Raw genomic sequence first — 18,074 nt, 5'->3', positions numbered from 1 at the left:
ATGGAGCTTAAATTTTTTTATTTTCCATTTGATGCTGCTAATATAGAGAAGTTGGTTTTTTAATACTGCCTGTGTATCATGTCACTTTTCTAAATCCATAATTTTAATAGGTTTTTTTTTGTTGATTTCTAGATGCTTTCAATAAATAGTCATGTCATCTGTCAATAGACACAATTTTATTTCTTTCCACTCCTTTTTTTCTTTCATAACTTTATTTTTTAATGCCTTACTGCACTGACTTGGACTCCATTGCAGTGTTAATTAGGAAAGATGAAAATAGAATCCTTATCTTGTTTCAGATCCTAGCAGGAAAGCATTCAATAGTTTACCATTAAGAAAAAGTTAGGTTTAAGATTTTCATACATTCTTTATCAAATTGAGGAAGTTCCCTTCTAATCCTAGTTTGCTGTGAGTTAGCTCATGAATTGTGTTGAATTTGATCAAATGCTTTTACTGTGTGTATTGGGAAGGGCATATTTTTTCCTTTTGATTCTATTAATGTGGCAAATTACCTGGATTGATTTTCAAATGTAAAATCAATTTTGAATTCCTGAGAAACCCTCATTAGTTATGAAATACCCTTTATATATTGCTACATTCTGTTTGATAATATTTTGTTAAAGATTTGTTTTCATGTTCATGAGGTAAATTATCCTCCTTTATATCATTTCTCCGCCTCCTCCTTTGTAATGTTGTTACTTGGCTTCTGCATTAAGTTGTCCTCATAAGTTAGGAATGGAGTAGAATGCAGATAAGAGATGGAGGGTTTTTTCCTCCTTTTTTCTGAAAAATTTTGCATGAAATTGATAATACTTCTTCCTTAAGTATTTGATAAAATTTACCAGTGTAGATCTCTAGGACTGCTGTTCTATTTGTGGGAAGATTTTTACTTATGAATTCAATATTTCAATAGATATAATGACTTCATATTTTCTCTTTCATCTTGTGTCAGTTTTGGTAAGTTAAATTTTTTCAGAGAATATGTTCACACTATCTACATTGTCATATTTTACCTATGTTTTTCATAAAATTACCTTATTTTTATTTTAACTACTAGTAAACCTGTAGTCATATTCCTGCTTTCATTTCTGGTATTAGCAATTTGTATTCTCTCTTCTTTTTTAAAAAAATTCAGCCTTGCTAGTGGCTTATAATTATATTAATCTTTCAAAGGACCAACTTTGTTAATTTTCTCTATTTTTTTGTCTGTTTTCTATCCTACTGATTCCTATTCCTATCTTTCTTTCTTTTTGTCTTCTTACTTTGGGTATGACTTACTCGTCATTTTAATAGAGTTTATGCTAGTTAAGCTGAAGCAAGACGTTCTGTTGCTTTTCTATTAGAATTTAAAATTTCACACTCTAGGAAATATGGCACAGGTTTATTATATATTACACCATCTTTGTTTTTGAGATTATTTAATTATGGAGGAAATTCTCAAAATTTATACATTGAGATTTTTTCTTGACAAAAATCTTTAAAAATAAGTTTTAAAATAGTAATTGTTAGTATGAATATTAAGGGTCAGATTCATATCTACTTAAATATCTGGACTAATAACACTAAGGTCAAATTGTTCTTCCTGCCTAATATCTTTATTCCATCATTCAATCTACATAATAATCCTAGATTACTTTTCGTAAAATGCTGCTTTTTTATGTTATATCCTGGTTCTTTTTGCCTGCAAGATTACATCTGGTCTCCACTGTCAGTCACTCACCAGTCATTCCTGCCTTTTATTTCAACTCAGTTATTTTTGCAGCAGGAATTCTTCATCTCAGTCAGAACTACACACATTGTATTAAGTGTATTTTTGGTTTTTTGTCTCTGATCTTCTGCAAAAGCCAGTCTGGGATAGTGGAAAGAATACAAAGTTTTTGGCTTAGATTCTCTTATTTCCTAGTTTTATGACTGTGGACAAATTAGACTGTGTGAAATGGTGATAATATTTCCTTATCAAGTTGTTATATGGATTAAGTGAAATACATACATACACACATAATAATAGTATAGATAGAATTTAGGAGATATTTAACAAATATTAATTCTCTTTCCTTTTCCCCCTTTGAAATAATCAAGTCCTACCCAATTGAAGGTCTGTTATTTTTTTCATGAATTCCACTTTTGGTTTATACTACAATATTTTGTTTGCCTTTTATTCAGTCCTGTGTTACAAGTGATCTCAACTAACTAATTTTTGTTGATAATTTACTGATCTTCATATTGTTCTTTGTATTGCTCCCTAGTTGCGTTATTTATTCAGTCAGGAGAGTCAGTTTTATGTAATGAAAGGATGGATAAAGAAGTCAAAGACTTGGATTTTCATTCTGCTTCTATTACTAGTTTTCAGGAGGATACCTTTCCTCTTCAGGCTTATATTTCCTTATCTTTTTAAAGGGGATAATAAAACTAGAGATTGTATTAATAATAGGTTCCTTCCAGTTATGAAATTCAGTGATTTAGATACTCCTGGAATACCTGTTTTGTGCTGGATTCTGATGAAAAATATTTTAAAAGACCAATCATGTCTTTAGATTGACATGTACTAGAAAATTAAACTCTGGGTACAAATGACTAAAATGTGATGAAGTATGTACTAGAAGCATGTAAGTGTTATAAACAGAGTGCCATAGGGTACAAAATAGTTTATCTCGTCTTTCCTGGTAGATTTTAAGCATTTCTATGGTAAGATTTGTGTCTCCTACTTTTGCTTTCCTTTAGAGATTTAACTGTAGCATCACACTTACATTAATTGTCTTGAAATGAGTTCCTGAGCAAACCTTTTGATGAAAGTCAGCTAAAGTGGGCATTTCATTTTCTGTTATTTGTTCTTTGAATTTTTTTCTCTTACTTTTTTAATTTTTTTCTTGCTGTCCATAGAATGGTCCTAGTGCCAGATCATGTCATAAAATGTGCATTGACATTCAGCGAAGGCAAATCTACACATTGGGCCGTTATTTGGATTCCTCTGTAAGGAACAGCAAATCTCTGAAAAGTGACTTCTATCGTTATGACATTGACACAAACACATGGATGTTACTCAGTGAAGATACTGCTGCTGATGGAGGGCCCAAATTGGTGTTTGATCATCAGGTTTGGTGCACAGATAAATATATGGTGAAACTTATTAGTGCTTAGTAACTCTTGCTGTTAGTGATTATTTTTCATGTTATACTGGGTTGTGTATTACTGATTTCCATTACAAATACCTGTGACAGATGATAAAAACAACTTATTTCAGAAGATAGAAAGTTTTTATTTAAAACATTTTTTTCTTTTTGGGTGCAGGATAAAAACTAAGGTCTCAGAACATAATTGTTAACTTAGTAAAAGCTTTAGAGAGTAGATGGAACAATATGCATTAGGAAAAACAAATTTAGTTTTATGATAAATATCCATAAATCATAACAGTAATAACTTGCCTTTTTAAAACTTTATTCTACATTCCTGGAAGAAATTTTAAATTACTTGATAATGACTTCAAGAATTCAGAATCTAGAGCAATTTCTTCTAATTTGAGTGAGATATATTTACTTTTGTGTATAATTGCAAACTCTGTATAAAATATAGAGAAGAATTTGACATATACTAGATGAAGTTTAAATTCAGCACCAGTGGAAGTCACATAATGATGATGTAGTCCGAACTACACATAGCAACACTGTAAGCCATTTTTGTATTAATACACATGTAGCTCTCATCCTCATCACTGTTATCTGTCCTTGAATATTTATTCCACATTAGTTCAGTATAGGACATTATACAAAACAGTAATCACTTTGAATTCTATAGGCAGTTTTACTTGGCTCAGCACATGTCCAGAGTTTTTTTAAGTGTAGGGGAGAAAAAGAATTTGTATCTTTTTCTCTGTAATATCTGTAACACTGTGTTGATGAACATAGCATTATCTTATACTTGAGAATGGGAGGTGGTGCTAGAATTATGACAGAGTATAACTTAGGCCTTATATCTTACCTGTGAGTTAAGACCCAAGTCTTCATTTACTATTTCTTTACAGATGTTTGTTCATTCTTTGCTTTAAAACTCTCCTACTGCCATATTTATATTAGTATGTAGTTGTTATAGGAGAATGGTAAGGAAAACAGGAATGGGTTATATGCCTATCAAGTAATTGGTGGGTAGAATATCAAAAACATTAGTCTTCAAAGTACTCCCCAGATTGAATTTAGAACTTCTGCTGGCTCTACATAACTGAGCTCTGCAAAGCTTTGCACTTTCCTGCTGATATTCTTCGTGTTGTTCATGTGGAAAATAAGAACTACAGAAAAAGTTAGGCTGGTTCTGATCTTAAAAAAAAAAAGATCATCAGATGACATTGTTAAGGCAATGATTTATTTTCTTGCTTCCAACTGGTTATTAATTTCTTTTACAAAAGATGCCTATGTCTTCATTTTTACAGGATGAAAAAAGAATAGCTTAGGGGTAGTACAGCACGTATATTGTCCTTGAGTGTGGTCCTTGTTTCTGTTGATTTTGATAAAATAGAGTATTCCTTCGAAGTTAGGTTTTGTTAAATGAATCTTGGTTTCTAACTGATCAGATGTTACAACAGAATACTGGGGGTGAAGAAACCAGGATTTCAGTGCTAATTCATCCAATAACTAGCTCTGGACCTTGAACATTTAACACAATCTATATAAGCCTCCATTTTCTATTATATTTAATGCAAATAAAGCTATAAGTTGGAACTTACTCCAAAAATTAGTTGGGGTTGTTCTTGACACTTCAAGATTTGACACTTAACATTCAAATTTAAGAAGAACATGAGAAAGCTAAAAGCATGAAGATGCATTTAAAATTTACTTTGCCATTTTGAGTTTTAACATATTAAAAAATTAAAATTCACAGACTTTTGGATTTCTTAAGAACATAGTGGCACCTTAGTTCTGAGGTTTTCAGTGTGTTGCATTGTGTAATTTTCAAGAACAATGAGAACCAGGGTAAGAGATTTAAAAAATAAATAAAGCACATATTCAGTAAAACCAGGAGCCAAAGAAGACCTACAACTCCCAATTCCTTGTAATTTTAGCCAAAACAACTGAAATACCCAGAACCTGTATTGAAACCCATAATATAATTTGTGAGAACTGGGAATGCAGAAGAAACCTAGCAGAGGTACATCATAATGGGAAGTGGCATTGGCAGAACAGAAATTGATGCTAGGGCAGCCACCGGGGAGTGAGTGAAATAACATGTGGGAAGGGCCCAGAAAGGCCTTTTGCAATTGCCAGTGAAGGGAAGGACTGGGGTTACTCAAAGCTTGAAATAGAAGCCTCTTAAACCAGATGAGGTCCATAGAGTCAGAGAAGACATGGCTTTGAAAAACACCATATTTTGAAGAAGCCGTTTCAGTTCAGTAGCAAAAGAGGAGGGAGTCATTGAGCAAGAACCCTTCCATAGAAACTTTCTGTTTTCTAGTCCAGAGAAATTCAACTAATTTAAATATGAAAAGAAAGCACCAAACAACTAAATCTTTAGAGAGGTGCCCTAAAGAAAAACAATAAAATGACAAAGAACAACAAAGCTTTCCTTTATGAAACAGCAGATGAAAATTATATTCCAGTGTTCCAACTTGAATTAAATGACTTAATAAAGTTTGAAACTCTGAAGAAAACTTCAAAGCATAAATTCAAGAATGCAAATGAGATGGCCAAATAATAGGAGCAGGTGAAACTTGACCTGATAAAACTGGTAAAAACGGTAAAAACATAAAACTGCTTTCAGAAATGAAGGCTAATCTATAAGAAGCATAAAAAAGAATAGGTAAGGGTTATTTAGCAAAGAAATAAGATCAAATAAAGGTATAAAAAAGATTAACCAGAAAATTGTAAATAAAGAAGACAGGCAAAAGAGAGCCAACATACACTAATTGAAGACATTAAAGAAGAAAACCATATCACTGAAACAGAATAAATATAAATTAAATTCAAGAAGCCTATTCCACAAATCAAAAGAACATGCAATCTTATATTCAGAGAAAATTAACCTAGGCATTAAACTCTAAGACAGATATTAATAATGCTGAATTTCAGAGATAAACAGGCCATTTGGGGGCAACTAGACAAAATGGTTAAGTCACCTATAAGAGAAAATGAGACTGGTATCAGATTTCTCTATAGCTACATCTACTGCCAAGAGACAATAGAACATCTAGAAGGTATTCAACAAAAGACAGTGTGAGTGAAGGGTTTTGTATCTAGCCAAACTTCTTCAGATATAAACATTTCAGAAGTATTACTAGAAAATCTAAAACAAGGTAGCCATGAAGTGGCAGAAAAAACGTTCATCAAAGGATTGGAGATCTCAGCTCATTGACATTTTCTCTGGATCAGTGTGGATCATTGGCAAGCTGAATGTGTACTTCTACAGTTCTCCTGCCCCACATCCTATGAAATGCAATAGAACACATCAGTGATAGTACTGAAAAACAAGAAAGAATATCTTGGGGAACTTAAAATTTTTTGGGAGAATCCCTATAAGGTAGAAAGTAGATAGGATCAGACCCAACCAGAAGAAACTAAAGCCTATGAGATTGCAGCAACTTGAGTCTCAAAGTTTATATAGCTTGGGCAAATATTAAATGATCAGTTGGAGATAGAACAGCAGAGTATTACGAGCAGTTTGACTGAGTAGCACTTAACTCTGATAATTATCCACAGGTCAATGTTGAATGTTGATATTGGAGCTGAAAAGAAAATACTCCCCAAAACAATACTCTTAAAGGGACAATAGAACCCTTCACAGTTCATGTCTCATTTCTCCCCCCACCATCCCTTGAGGCAGGTTACTGTATATGCAACAAGCGATGAACTCCGGAATTCTCAGATACAAAGAGGACTAGAACAAAAACCAAAAAAATCCGGATATTTGAAGATAATTAATACTATGAGATAGGGTACTGAACCCAACCAATTAAGAATTAAAGAAAAACAGCTAAAAGTGTAAATTAAAGAAGCCCTTAAGGGTCGTTTAAGTGATATTTTTAGAGTAATTCAGTATGCTGTTACATCCATGAGAAATATCTAGAAAGATTATGATTTTGAGATTTGATAGTGAAACAAATAAGAGTAAATTATTTAAAAAACAAAATTGAACATACCCCTAAATGGTTACTAAACTAACAAACTGAAAAGAATGGAGGCAAAAAAAAAACTACTCCAGATAAAAATAAAAATTCCCAAGAGCTAAAGAAAGACAGTTTCAGGACGAAAGGAACATCAGGTACAGATAGGGATGAATGAAAAAAACTTGCCTACCTAGATATTTCCTTAAAGAAATTTCAGAACCAAGGATTAAGAGAATATCCTAAAAGCCACAGAGAAAACTGATTACCTTTGTAGGTAAGTAAGGACCAGATTAGCATGAGGTATTTTTGGAAGTTGGCAGGAGGGAGGGAGGATGGTGGGTTAACAACACTGCTTAGAAGTTTTTATAGCAATGTCTTCAAATTTTGTGAGGAGAAAATTATTGTGAACTTCCCCTAATCCTAACCAGTCTTATGTTCATGTGATAGTGAAATAGACATCTTAAGGTTTTTTTTTAATTGGGAAAGGGGAATAAGTAGCTATCCACTATTTGTTTTATTTTAGAATTTAAATATCTAACCTGACAATAGATGAGGGGGGTCTTCCTATATATATATATATATATTGATGTTTACAAAGCAAGCTCTTTATTTATATTGTATCTCTAGCACCATCTACTGGGAAACAGAAATATTAGTTTATTAGTATACTTAGGTGAAAGCGTCGGAAAAGGGGTCTTCCAATTTTTGACTTAAAAGATTTTTTCAAGTCTTTGAGGGTAAAGTTGATATTATCACATAGAATTTAATAAGTCATTAGCTTTTCAGAAACAATTTTTCAGAGATTAACAATTAAAAAGGAAACCATTCATTGATAAACAGTATAGTGTCCTAGAGTGATTAAAACTTTTTATGGTTTGATAATTGACCCTCATTGAAACTGCTTATCTTATCCAGAGAACCAAGCTGAAGAAATAAAAATTATTTCTGTTCTGTGTCCTGTTCCAAGATATGGGAAAGAATCATGAAGCTCCTACAGTATCTTACTCCTTTTTTGAGTGGGTTTGTTCTGAAATGCTGAAAGAACTACCAAGATAAAGATGTTGATGCCTTATCATGATAACAATGAGAATAGCCACATCAAAATTAAACTTAAATATCCCCCAAAAGAAAAGAGAAACTCCCTGTATAGCCATGTGAAGTAGATAGGGGCTAGATAACAGACTGGCCAAAATTAATGTGACTCTGTAAATTTATGAAAATGTGAACATGATATCCAGGTGTTCAGAGAGATTTGAGCCTTAAGTACTTATAACAGGGTAATGGGGCCATACTGAGTTGTCTTCAGTAATGTATGGATTGCTTTTAATGATATAATAAATTAAGGTTAAAAAGTGGGAACACTTTGGAGTGCCAGGGACATGAAAACTGACATCTCAATTTTTCAATCATTCACCAAGATTTCACCCTCGAGGAATGGTAGATTTTTATCTTAGTTTATGGAAATCTGCCAGAAACCTGGGAAATGGCAGGTTAGTGAATCTTTTTAGTGATAGTTAGAGATTAGGAGATGCTAGAGTCTTTTCCTTTTAATACTAATAAAAAACCCAGTTTTACATTTATTAAAATAGTTTTTTATTTGAAAAATACAAAAATAGATAAATAGAAGTAATATGATTAGAGAGAATTAAAAACATATAATGGCTAGTATTTGTGCATTAGCAAAAAAAAATAGATGTTTTGTATACACAGTTTATTCTTTAAATATAAATGCCACTTGTGTTCAGCATCTGATTCCCAACTTGGACTTATGTATTCTTTAAAGTAGAATTTTATTCTTTCTTATTGTCATGTGATAATTAGCTGGGTTTTTTTTTTTCAGAGATGCTTTTAAGAAAAGCCATAATCTCCTTGAGTTGAAGGATTGGCTTTTGAACACAAATTGCATAACAATACTCAAAGAAAATTTACAGTATAGTGTTAAAAGGAGACAAGATTTATCACCAAAGAAGTCAATCTGGAGACTGATTCCTGCAAATGTCTGTCTGTTTTGCTAATTTGTAACAACACAATTAGAAGAGCTTTTAAAATAAATGTAGAAATGAATTTAACTACATCACTCTTATTCATGTACCTGCTCTCTTACTAAATGGTAGCAGGATTAATAGTATGCTTGCTTAGAATAGAAAGGAGTTTTTATAAGAAGGATGAAAAGGAGGGTGTGATCATTGTTTACCCAGAGTATTATCAATATTAACTTTTAAGTATAAGTCATCACCTCATATATTATTGATCGATTTGGTTTTAAAAGTATGCAGTTTCAAAGAAAGCACAAAGTTTTTTCACCCAACATAGTTTACTCTCACTGGGAAAAATGGAAGTCTGAAAAGGTATGTAGAAATCCATATTAAATATCTGCCAAGTGGTGAGCAGTATTGTGGTGAGTACATGTTATAGTCAGGAGTGGCATTTAGTGTTATTAAGACAAAGTTGTTCTTTTTGGTTGTTTTTGGGGTTTTTTTTGAGAATCTAAAATTGCACATTGGTTTCATTTGAGCACATATGACAGGAATTATCTAAAACTACTCAACCTGTTGCCTTATTCTGATAGATGTGTATGGACTCAGAAAAACATATGATCTACACCTTTGGTGGTAGAATTTTGACATGTAATGGCAGCGTAGATGACAGCAGAGCCAGTGAACCACAATTCAGTGGGTTGTTTGCTTTCAACTGTCAGTGTCAAACCTGGAAACTTCTTCGCGAGGACTCCTGTAATGCTGGGCCTGAGGACATCCAGTCTCGGATAGGACACTGCATGCTATTCCACTCAGTAAGAATATTCTGTACATTGTATTGTTATTTTGTCATGATATCTCATTAGGAAAAGAAGTGATGAAATCTAATTCTTTAGTAAGAGATCAAAACTTTTTATTAGAACTAAATGTTTAGTGTTAGCAGTGATAGACAAAAAAAACTTCCTCTAATGGAGAACTTTATGCTAATTATGAAACTTCCCATTAACCTAGTAATTCCTAGTTATCACCGAAATACTAATCTAGGCACTTTTATGCTAGATTAGTATTTTACTACTTATATGTAGATATTGTAGTTATTTCTCTTCCTTATACCTTTCTACTTACTTATTTCTGAGTAACTAGATCAGTTTTTTTATCTGTTCTTAAGTTTCCCCTTTGCTACTCTCCATTGTGAATAAGTAAGATTTGACTTTTTAAAATTAGAATTTAAATTTATCAGCAAAACCAATATGCAGACATTTCTTTAACCTTTTTAAATGTTATAATGAAAACTTGGTCTTTCTGTGAACATAACTTTAAAAATACATTGTAGAGTATTTTAAACATAGACAAAGTAGGGAGAAGCGTATAATAAATTCCTTTGTACTCATTTATCAGTTTCAACAGTTATCAGTGTTCCACATTAATATTTTATATATTTACACCATTTATATTTCATTTCTTTTTGTTTTGAATGTTTCTTTGAGTTTTAAGTCTATTCTTAAATATTTTATTTGCTGGAGTATTTTATAGCAAATCCCAGACATTGTATCATTACACCTGTATTAGCTTTGAAGGGACTTTTATAAAACATAATTGCAATATCATTATAATATCCAATCAGAGTAAAAGAAATTTCTTAATATCATGTAGTGCATGCCCTGCATTCATTTTTTTTTTTCTGAAATAATGAAAAATACCTTTTCATAGTCGGTTTGTTAAAGTCAGGCTCAAAAGATCATTTTATTGCATTTGGTTGTTACGTGTCTTAAATTCCTTTTAATCCATAACAGTACTTCCCACTCCAACTTTTTTCCCCCGCTTACCACTTACTTATTTGTTAAGGAAGCTGAATCATGTGTCCTCTAGTATTTCCCATACTCTCATTTTCACTGATTTTATCATTGCAGTGTTATTTAACATGATCTTCTATCCCCCATGTTTCCTGTAAGCAGGTAGTTATATCTGAATCTTAATTTTAGATTCATACTCCTTTAGGAGGAAGGGGAGGGGGAGGAAGTGAAGAATAATTCTTCATAGATGGTCTGATTCCAAAATATCAAGAGGCATTTAATTTGTAATTGTCATAATTTTGGTGATGTTAAAATTGTTTGATGGGTTTGTGTTTTATTAGCCTGATTGATCACTTATATATGTTTCCTCTTTTACCTAATGCAGCCATTAATTATTGCCTAAATTTTCATTAGGACTTTTTAAATGGTGGTTTTTCTTATTACATCATTTCTTCTGCATTTGTTAACCATGAATCTATTATTAACAAACCCTAAGCCTCATTAACTGTTTGGCTGCCCTGATATGTAAACCACACAGGACAGGTACTATAAATGTTTGATTTTTTTCCTTTATCACTTTTTCACCTTAATATGAGTTGAGGCCCCAAAGTCAATCAGTGAGGTTTTTTTTAAAGTATTATTTAAAACTCGTGGATTTTTATATATTTGGTGTGTTTAATCTAATGCTCTCATTACTCTTTTTGATGTCCCAGTTTTTCCTTGTCTTTGGTCAATAAGAGTTCTTTCCAGTATACCCACGTATACATACATACTGACATACACATACACACACAGAAATAGAATTTAAATTTATTAGTATATATATTTGTGTATATATATTAGGCTGATTTACACACATGCACACATATCCTTTTTAGAAACTAAATCATGAATTCATATTTATATGTCCAATTCAAATGAAAAATTATAATTTGTTTTATAGCTTTTAAATTTTATATCTTTTGATTTTATATTTATCTTTTAAGGTTAAAATCTTACTTCCTTAATGACATTATTATTTTACTTTCTCTTTCTGTAATAGTTTAGAGAAAACAAAACTAACAAAAAAATCACTGAATGCAATTTCAGACTGCTTTTTTATTATTTTTTCTTTATAAGAGGTAGCATACTTGGGATGGGTAGTCAGAAAACATGAATTAAAAGAAATACTACTTTTCTATATAGTCATGTCTTTCTGTGGTCATATTTTTATATATAGATAGGTTAATTTGTTTTTTTCCAATTGCCAGATTTTTTTGGAATTTTGTTTCCTAACTGAATAAAAAAATATATATATATATATATGAGTCTAAAGGCAAAACTATAAGTCAAGATACTTTTGGAGAGATTAATTTTTTATCCTTGTCTGGTTCTGTCCCTTCTCAGTTTTCTTCCTTTGTTTCTTTTTGAATAAGGAAACACATACAAACATTCCTTTTTCTCCTTTCTTACACACAGGCAGCACTCTATATATTATTCCGCACCTTGCTTTTTTCCTTTACTAGGGTAACCTAGAGGTCACCCTTTGGCAGTACAGGGATCTTCCTTGTTCCTCTTTATACCAGCATAGGCTCCACTGCATGGGTCTGTCAGAAAATCACTTGTACTGAGGTCTAAATTTTAGAATGGTCATTCATTCTGAATTCTTCGTGGAAGTTACTACATTCTCCCACCTTTGCCCTTTTTTTTCTTATTTTTCAGAAAAATCGTTGCTTATATGTATTTGGTGGCCAACGATCGAAGACCTATTTGAATGATTTCTTTAGTTATGATGTGGACTCTGATCATGTAGACATAATATCAGATGGCACCAAGAAAGACTCTGGAATGGGTAAAGGCATTTATTTAGTGATTATTCTCTCATGCCTTAACTACTTTCAGTAGAAGACTATTGCCCATTTTCTTCTCTTTCTAACCATTCTTCACCCTTTCCCCTATTATTTAATTAAGTTAATCTGAGCAAGAGGAAGAAAACTAACAGCCAAATTACCAATTTTATCTGTTTAAAGTACATAAATCATCATTACTTCCTTTGAACAGAAAGACAATATGTGAATTTCTAAAGGAATATCTGTGCTTGTTTGGCAGTGGGTTGCGGGGAGGGGAGGTGCCATGCAAGAATTAATATCTTAAAAACTGCCTTATTCTATATTTGCGAATCCTTTCCACCTTCTCTTTTCACTAAAATGACGTATATGTTCGGCACTAGCATAGTAGAGTATGTCTGTTTTGAGGGAGGACTCCAGGTAATTGGTAACATCTTTTAAGTGTACAGGCTTAACATCCAAGAAGTTATTTTCCTAGTAATCAGGTGACTGGTTTTCCTGAGATAGTCTTGAATTTATGTGTATTGCGGTGGCATAATTATTAATAGTGACCCATTCACTCTTAGGTGTCCTCTTTTGGAAAATAGTCACCCTACATAGGAGTTGCTTTGCCTGTGTTTAGTATATACAAAAGAATGGTATTTGTTTTAAGGCCCAATGGTTTACAATACCTAATTTGAACAACAGTGTGAGAAATTAGATAAGCTTGCTTTTCCTTGTAGCTGTTACTTATAAAAAGAGATCTTTTTATTAAAAGAGTTATTCATATTTAGGAGAAAAAGTTAATATATATGTAATAACTAAATATGTATGTATTTAGAGATAGCACCATAGTAAAAAAAAAAAATGCACATCAAGTAGTTTAGCCCTAAGACCCTTCTCCCATACTTCCTACTAGACAGAGGCTAGAGCTTTATTTTCTGGGGGAAAAGAAATGATAGAGGATCTGTGGAGGCAGAGGGGACATGGTAGAGAACAGGAAAATTAAACCTGTAAACTAAGAAGTAGAACTTGTAACCACTTGCCTGTTTGCTGATGCTAGACATGTGTCTTCTGGCAGAACATTAGAATCACTTTCTCTGTAGGAAATGTATGGCCTCAGAGAAAAGATTTCCAAATACTGTTTGCAGATTTCCTACCCCACCGACAAAACAGCTTATCCTAGTCCCTCATACAATGGCCATTTTCATAGCCCAGTCCAGTCCCCTTATGGTGTAGCTCATTGTATGCATACTATTTTCAGTTAACTTATTATTTCTTCACTCTTTAATGAACTGTCAGGTTAAGTATCTTCTGTATTAGGGCCTTCACCATGAAAGAGACAAAAACAAACCTAAAAACAGAAATCTGGAGTAATGCAGTGAATACAGGTAAATGAAAATAATAATGACCAAGATCAAATTTCTTAGAGGAAAAGATACTGCATCTGTAAAATGAAGGATTCTGCATCTATAAAATAGTAATAGGATTCAGTGAAAGATCAGATACTAAGAAAGAACTTTTGGAAAATAAATTTAATTAAAATTAAAGTAGAAGATTTGCAAGAAATCTCCTAAAAAATAGACAAAGACAGATGAAAATTGGAGAAAATAAGGATCTTTGAAAAATAATTCCATGAGGTCCAATACTGAACTGATAAATTCTCCAACTGTACAGAACAAGAAAATGAAAAATATTTTATTATAAAATAAATTTTAAAATTTCCCCAAACTGAAGCACATTGGTTCCAGATTATAAATGCCCCCTACACCAAGGCTTCATATAATATATTGTGGAGTTTCACATATCAGATATAAAGAGAGTGTCTTAAAAGCTTTTAGTGTAAAATGAGGTTACAGTCAAAGGAACAGAATTTAGAATGATAGAGAAATTCTAAGCAACACTGGAAGGTACAGGATAAGGTGAAAAGTATATTCAAACTTACCTTCTAAGTGAACTCAGTAGATATGTTTGAACATTTGGAATAAAAAGCTGTTAATAGGTAAATAACATCTGGTTAAAAGATTAAGGGTAGGAAATAATAGGAAAAGAAAAATAATGTTTAAAGGACACATCATTGCAGTGCATTTCTTGGCTCTAGAGCAAAGAGGTATTTCCTTAAACATAATAACTACAGCAATGAATTTAACCAAAAATAGGGGTAAAATTTAGTGGGAGGATAGGATGAGAGGAGTGGGCGTGGGGAGATAGTGTCAGTATATCAAAAATCTTCATCTACTGTTAAGAAGATGTCAGTAGGTAGGTGATCTCAAAAATAGCAGCTTAAGCATAATGCTTAGAAATATGGAAAGAAATATAGTAAGAAGTGACTAATAACATTTCTCATCCTATCTAAAATTGTCTGATTTGTTTACTTGTTTTTGCTTCCATAGGATGGTGTAGAAGTATGATTTAATCATTGACTTCCTCTATCTTCAAAGAGTTATTCTAATTTTCCATTAAAATAACTAAAAGAGAAGTAATTGAAAAAGGTAGTGAATATAGTAAATGATTAGACAAATGTGATGAAAACTACTACATGCTACTCAGTGCTAGACTAAAATACAGTGGAACAAGATGATCAGTCTCTCAGAGTGCTTATACTCTAGCTTGTAGATAATACTCTGTTTATAGTACCTACTCTATGTTTAGACCCTTCCATATGCCAGTCACTAAGCCCAGAGCTTTATAAATATCTCTAATTGGTGGTTTTATCCTCATTTACCAGATGGGGATAAAGTGAACTTGGTGAAATAATGTATTTAGCATTACATAACAGTTAATAAAAGAGCTGGGATTTAGAACTTTGAGTACAGAGGTGTTTTTTTCCTACCATACTGTTACTTCCCAAGATTAAAACAAAAAAGTGGCAGTGATAGTAGCAAAGACTTAGTAACTAACATTTACTGTAATAAGTTGTTTTAATGACTATCATTTGAAGATTTTAAAAAATGAGTTGTTACTATGTAGTAATTTACAAAATTGATCAGTATAATGCTTCATTAATGGTTATAGCTAGCTTTAGAGCTAGCAGAGTGTGATAATTGTTCTTTTTGTTACATTTTGTTTTGATTATAAAAGTAATATGCTCATCGTAGAGTATTTGGAAAATATGGAAAGATGACAAAAAGAAAATGCATCAAACCATTTGGACATAATATACTAACATTTTGATGTATTTCTAATAAATTTTAAAGTTTATTTACTGTATAAAATTTAGCACAATTTTATATTCTAATTTAAAATTTACATTAAATTGTTAAGTTTTTAATCATGACAGTTTTATTACCATGGTCTAGAGGTATTACAGAAAAGACACATGGATTTGTTCTCTTATTACTATAACTCTTGTAAAATTAGAATCACAGGTTTTGCTATGTGTTCTTCAATTTTTAATTGATTTATGGTGAATATCCCACAGTGCAAACAAGTTCATTTATTAATAACATTTGTTGATCACCTGTTAGCATCTAGGTTTGATCCTCTTTTGTCCTCCCTCCCAACATACTTCAGTACCTTCCATATGCCAGGTATGTTTTAGGCACTTGAGATATAACTATGGACTTGGGGGATAAAATCTCTTCTCTCAAAGTACTTACATTCTGGTGAAGAGAGACCTGCAATTGCCTTCTAAGTACTCTGAAGAAAAAAAATTGGATGCTTTGTTAATGACTAATATGGGAGGTCCCACTTGGATAGATAGGTTAGGAAACCATCTCCAAAGAGGTAATACTTAAGTTTGAAGACAAGAAGTATAGAGAATCAGGAAGAACCATGCCAAGAATTGAGAGAAGAGCAAGTATCAGAGTTCCCAAATCAGGAAAGAAATTAGTGTGTTCCATAAACAGATGGGGCTGGTGGGAACAGAGGGTGGGGAAAGTTAGTGTAAATTGAGGTTAGAGAAATAGTTAATAGTCTGATTATTCAGTACCTTATACATATGCAAGAAGTTTGGATTTTTTTTTCTCAATATAGTAGGAGGTTATGGAAAAGTTTGATGCCAGAATCTTAATCCAAGTTTTGAAAAGGTCACTCTTTTCTCTAGATACATATTTTCCAAGTGGTTAATTTTGACAAAGGCTATATGGTGCTTTAACTGAGAATTTTTATGGTAGAGTTGAGCATCTGGTTAGAACTACTTGGAAAATGTTCCTCCTAAATGACTATTGCAGTTATATTTGGAATTATGGAACCTCAGTGGCTCTGTTGGCATATTAGAGTGAAACTAAGATTACTTTCTTTTCATTTTTTGATTTTTCTTATTTTTTTCCATTTCCCTCCTTCCCTTCTCACCACCCTTCCCTGTTCCCTCTCTTCTTCCCTCTTTCCCTGTTTTATTCTCTTCCTTCCCATTTTTCCCTTTCTTCTCCCCTCCCCATGTCCCCCCCCCATGTTTCTCTCTGTCTTTCTCCCCAACCCCTGTCCCATGATTTTCTGATTTGTGGCTAGGATTGAGAATGAATGTTTTAGCTCTCCAGATCCTCAGTCCTTAGTCAAGTAACCTTATGCACATTACCTCATGTCTCAGCATGTCCATAAATGACCAAAATTATAGTTTATGGAAAGTGGTATTCCTGCTCATAGCTACTGTATGAGTGGAGAGGGATTGACCCTCAGTTTGGGCTGGTGTTATTGTTGGGTACATCACGTTTCACAAGTGTATGTCAGTATTACCTATAGGTTTACTGATCTATCTGGTAATCAGGTTATGCCGGTTTTATCTTCATTTTGTTTCTCTTGCTACTAGTTTGAACTAACATCAACTATTTCGCCTCTCTTTCTATTCTTTCTCTTTCCATGTATCCCCTGCCCCATTCCCAATGCATCTTCCACGCTGCAAGTGGAGTACAGCTATAACCAATTAAGTGCAGAATCATATACTTCAATATTTATTTAATAGATACTTTTTGGTCACCAAAAAATACTAGGTGCCAGATAATAAGTTAAGCACTAGGCATACATCTGTGAATAAGGTCTCTATCATTAAGGAGCTCAAGAGTTGTACATAGGAAGAAAAAGTATATTGGCAGTCTTACCTTTGATTAGTGCTGATAAGATAAGAAAATGTCTTTTAAAAACATCAACTTGATGTTTTTTCTTCCTTGATTAAAATCTTTTATTTGCCCTCAGGATTAAGTCTAAACTCAGCCTGACTCATACATTCTTTTATGATAGGCCCCTGCTTAGTTAGTTCTGCAGCCCCATTCTTAGTATTGACCCTCACTTTGCCACCAGATCATTGTTCATGGCCACTGAATACTAATTCTTCAGAGATAGAGTATTTTTTCTTGCCTTTGGGTTTTTGCCCATGCTATTCTCCCTCCCTGAATTACTCTTCTTCTCACCTCCAAAAATGAAGCTAACTTGTGCTCATCTTTCAGATCTTATCTTACAAACCTTTCTCTCCTGGAAA

The 18,074-nt window shown here is 32.6% G+C and overlaps 1 protein-coding gene across 6 annotated transcripts in view; it reads left to right on the top strand.

Moving 5' to 3' along the window:
- Positions 1 to 18,074, top strand: part of MKLN1 (muskelin 1) — a 375,358-nt gene that overhangs the window by 297,125 nt on the left and 60,159 nt on the right. For 5 of the 6 annotated variants that reach the window (XM_073238456.1, XM_073238453.1, XM_073238452.1 and 2 more), the window contains 3 exons: positions 2,881 to 3,117; positions 9,657 to 9,878; positions 12,558 to 12,687. In XM_073238456.1, coding sequence (XP_073094557.1) covers positions 2,881 to 3,117; positions 9,657 to 9,878; positions 12,558 to 12,687 — 589 coding nt within the window. The remainder of the gene's footprint in view (positions 1 to 2,880; positions 3,118 to 9,656; positions 9,879 to 12,557; positions 12,688 to 18,074) is intronic. The other variant, XM_073238455.1, reaches the window with a different exon arrangement.

The sequence above is a fragment of the Manis javanica genome, chromosome 6, assembly GCF_040802235.1.
Source record: "Manis javanica isolate MJ-LG chromosome 6, MJ_LKY, whole genome shotgun sequence".
NCBI classification, from domain to species: Eukaryota; Metazoa; Chordata; class Mammalia; order Pholidota; family Manidae; genus Manis; species Manis javanica.
Note: the sequence above shows the minus strand (reverse complement) of the source record. Positions and strands in the feature narration are given on the sequence as shown.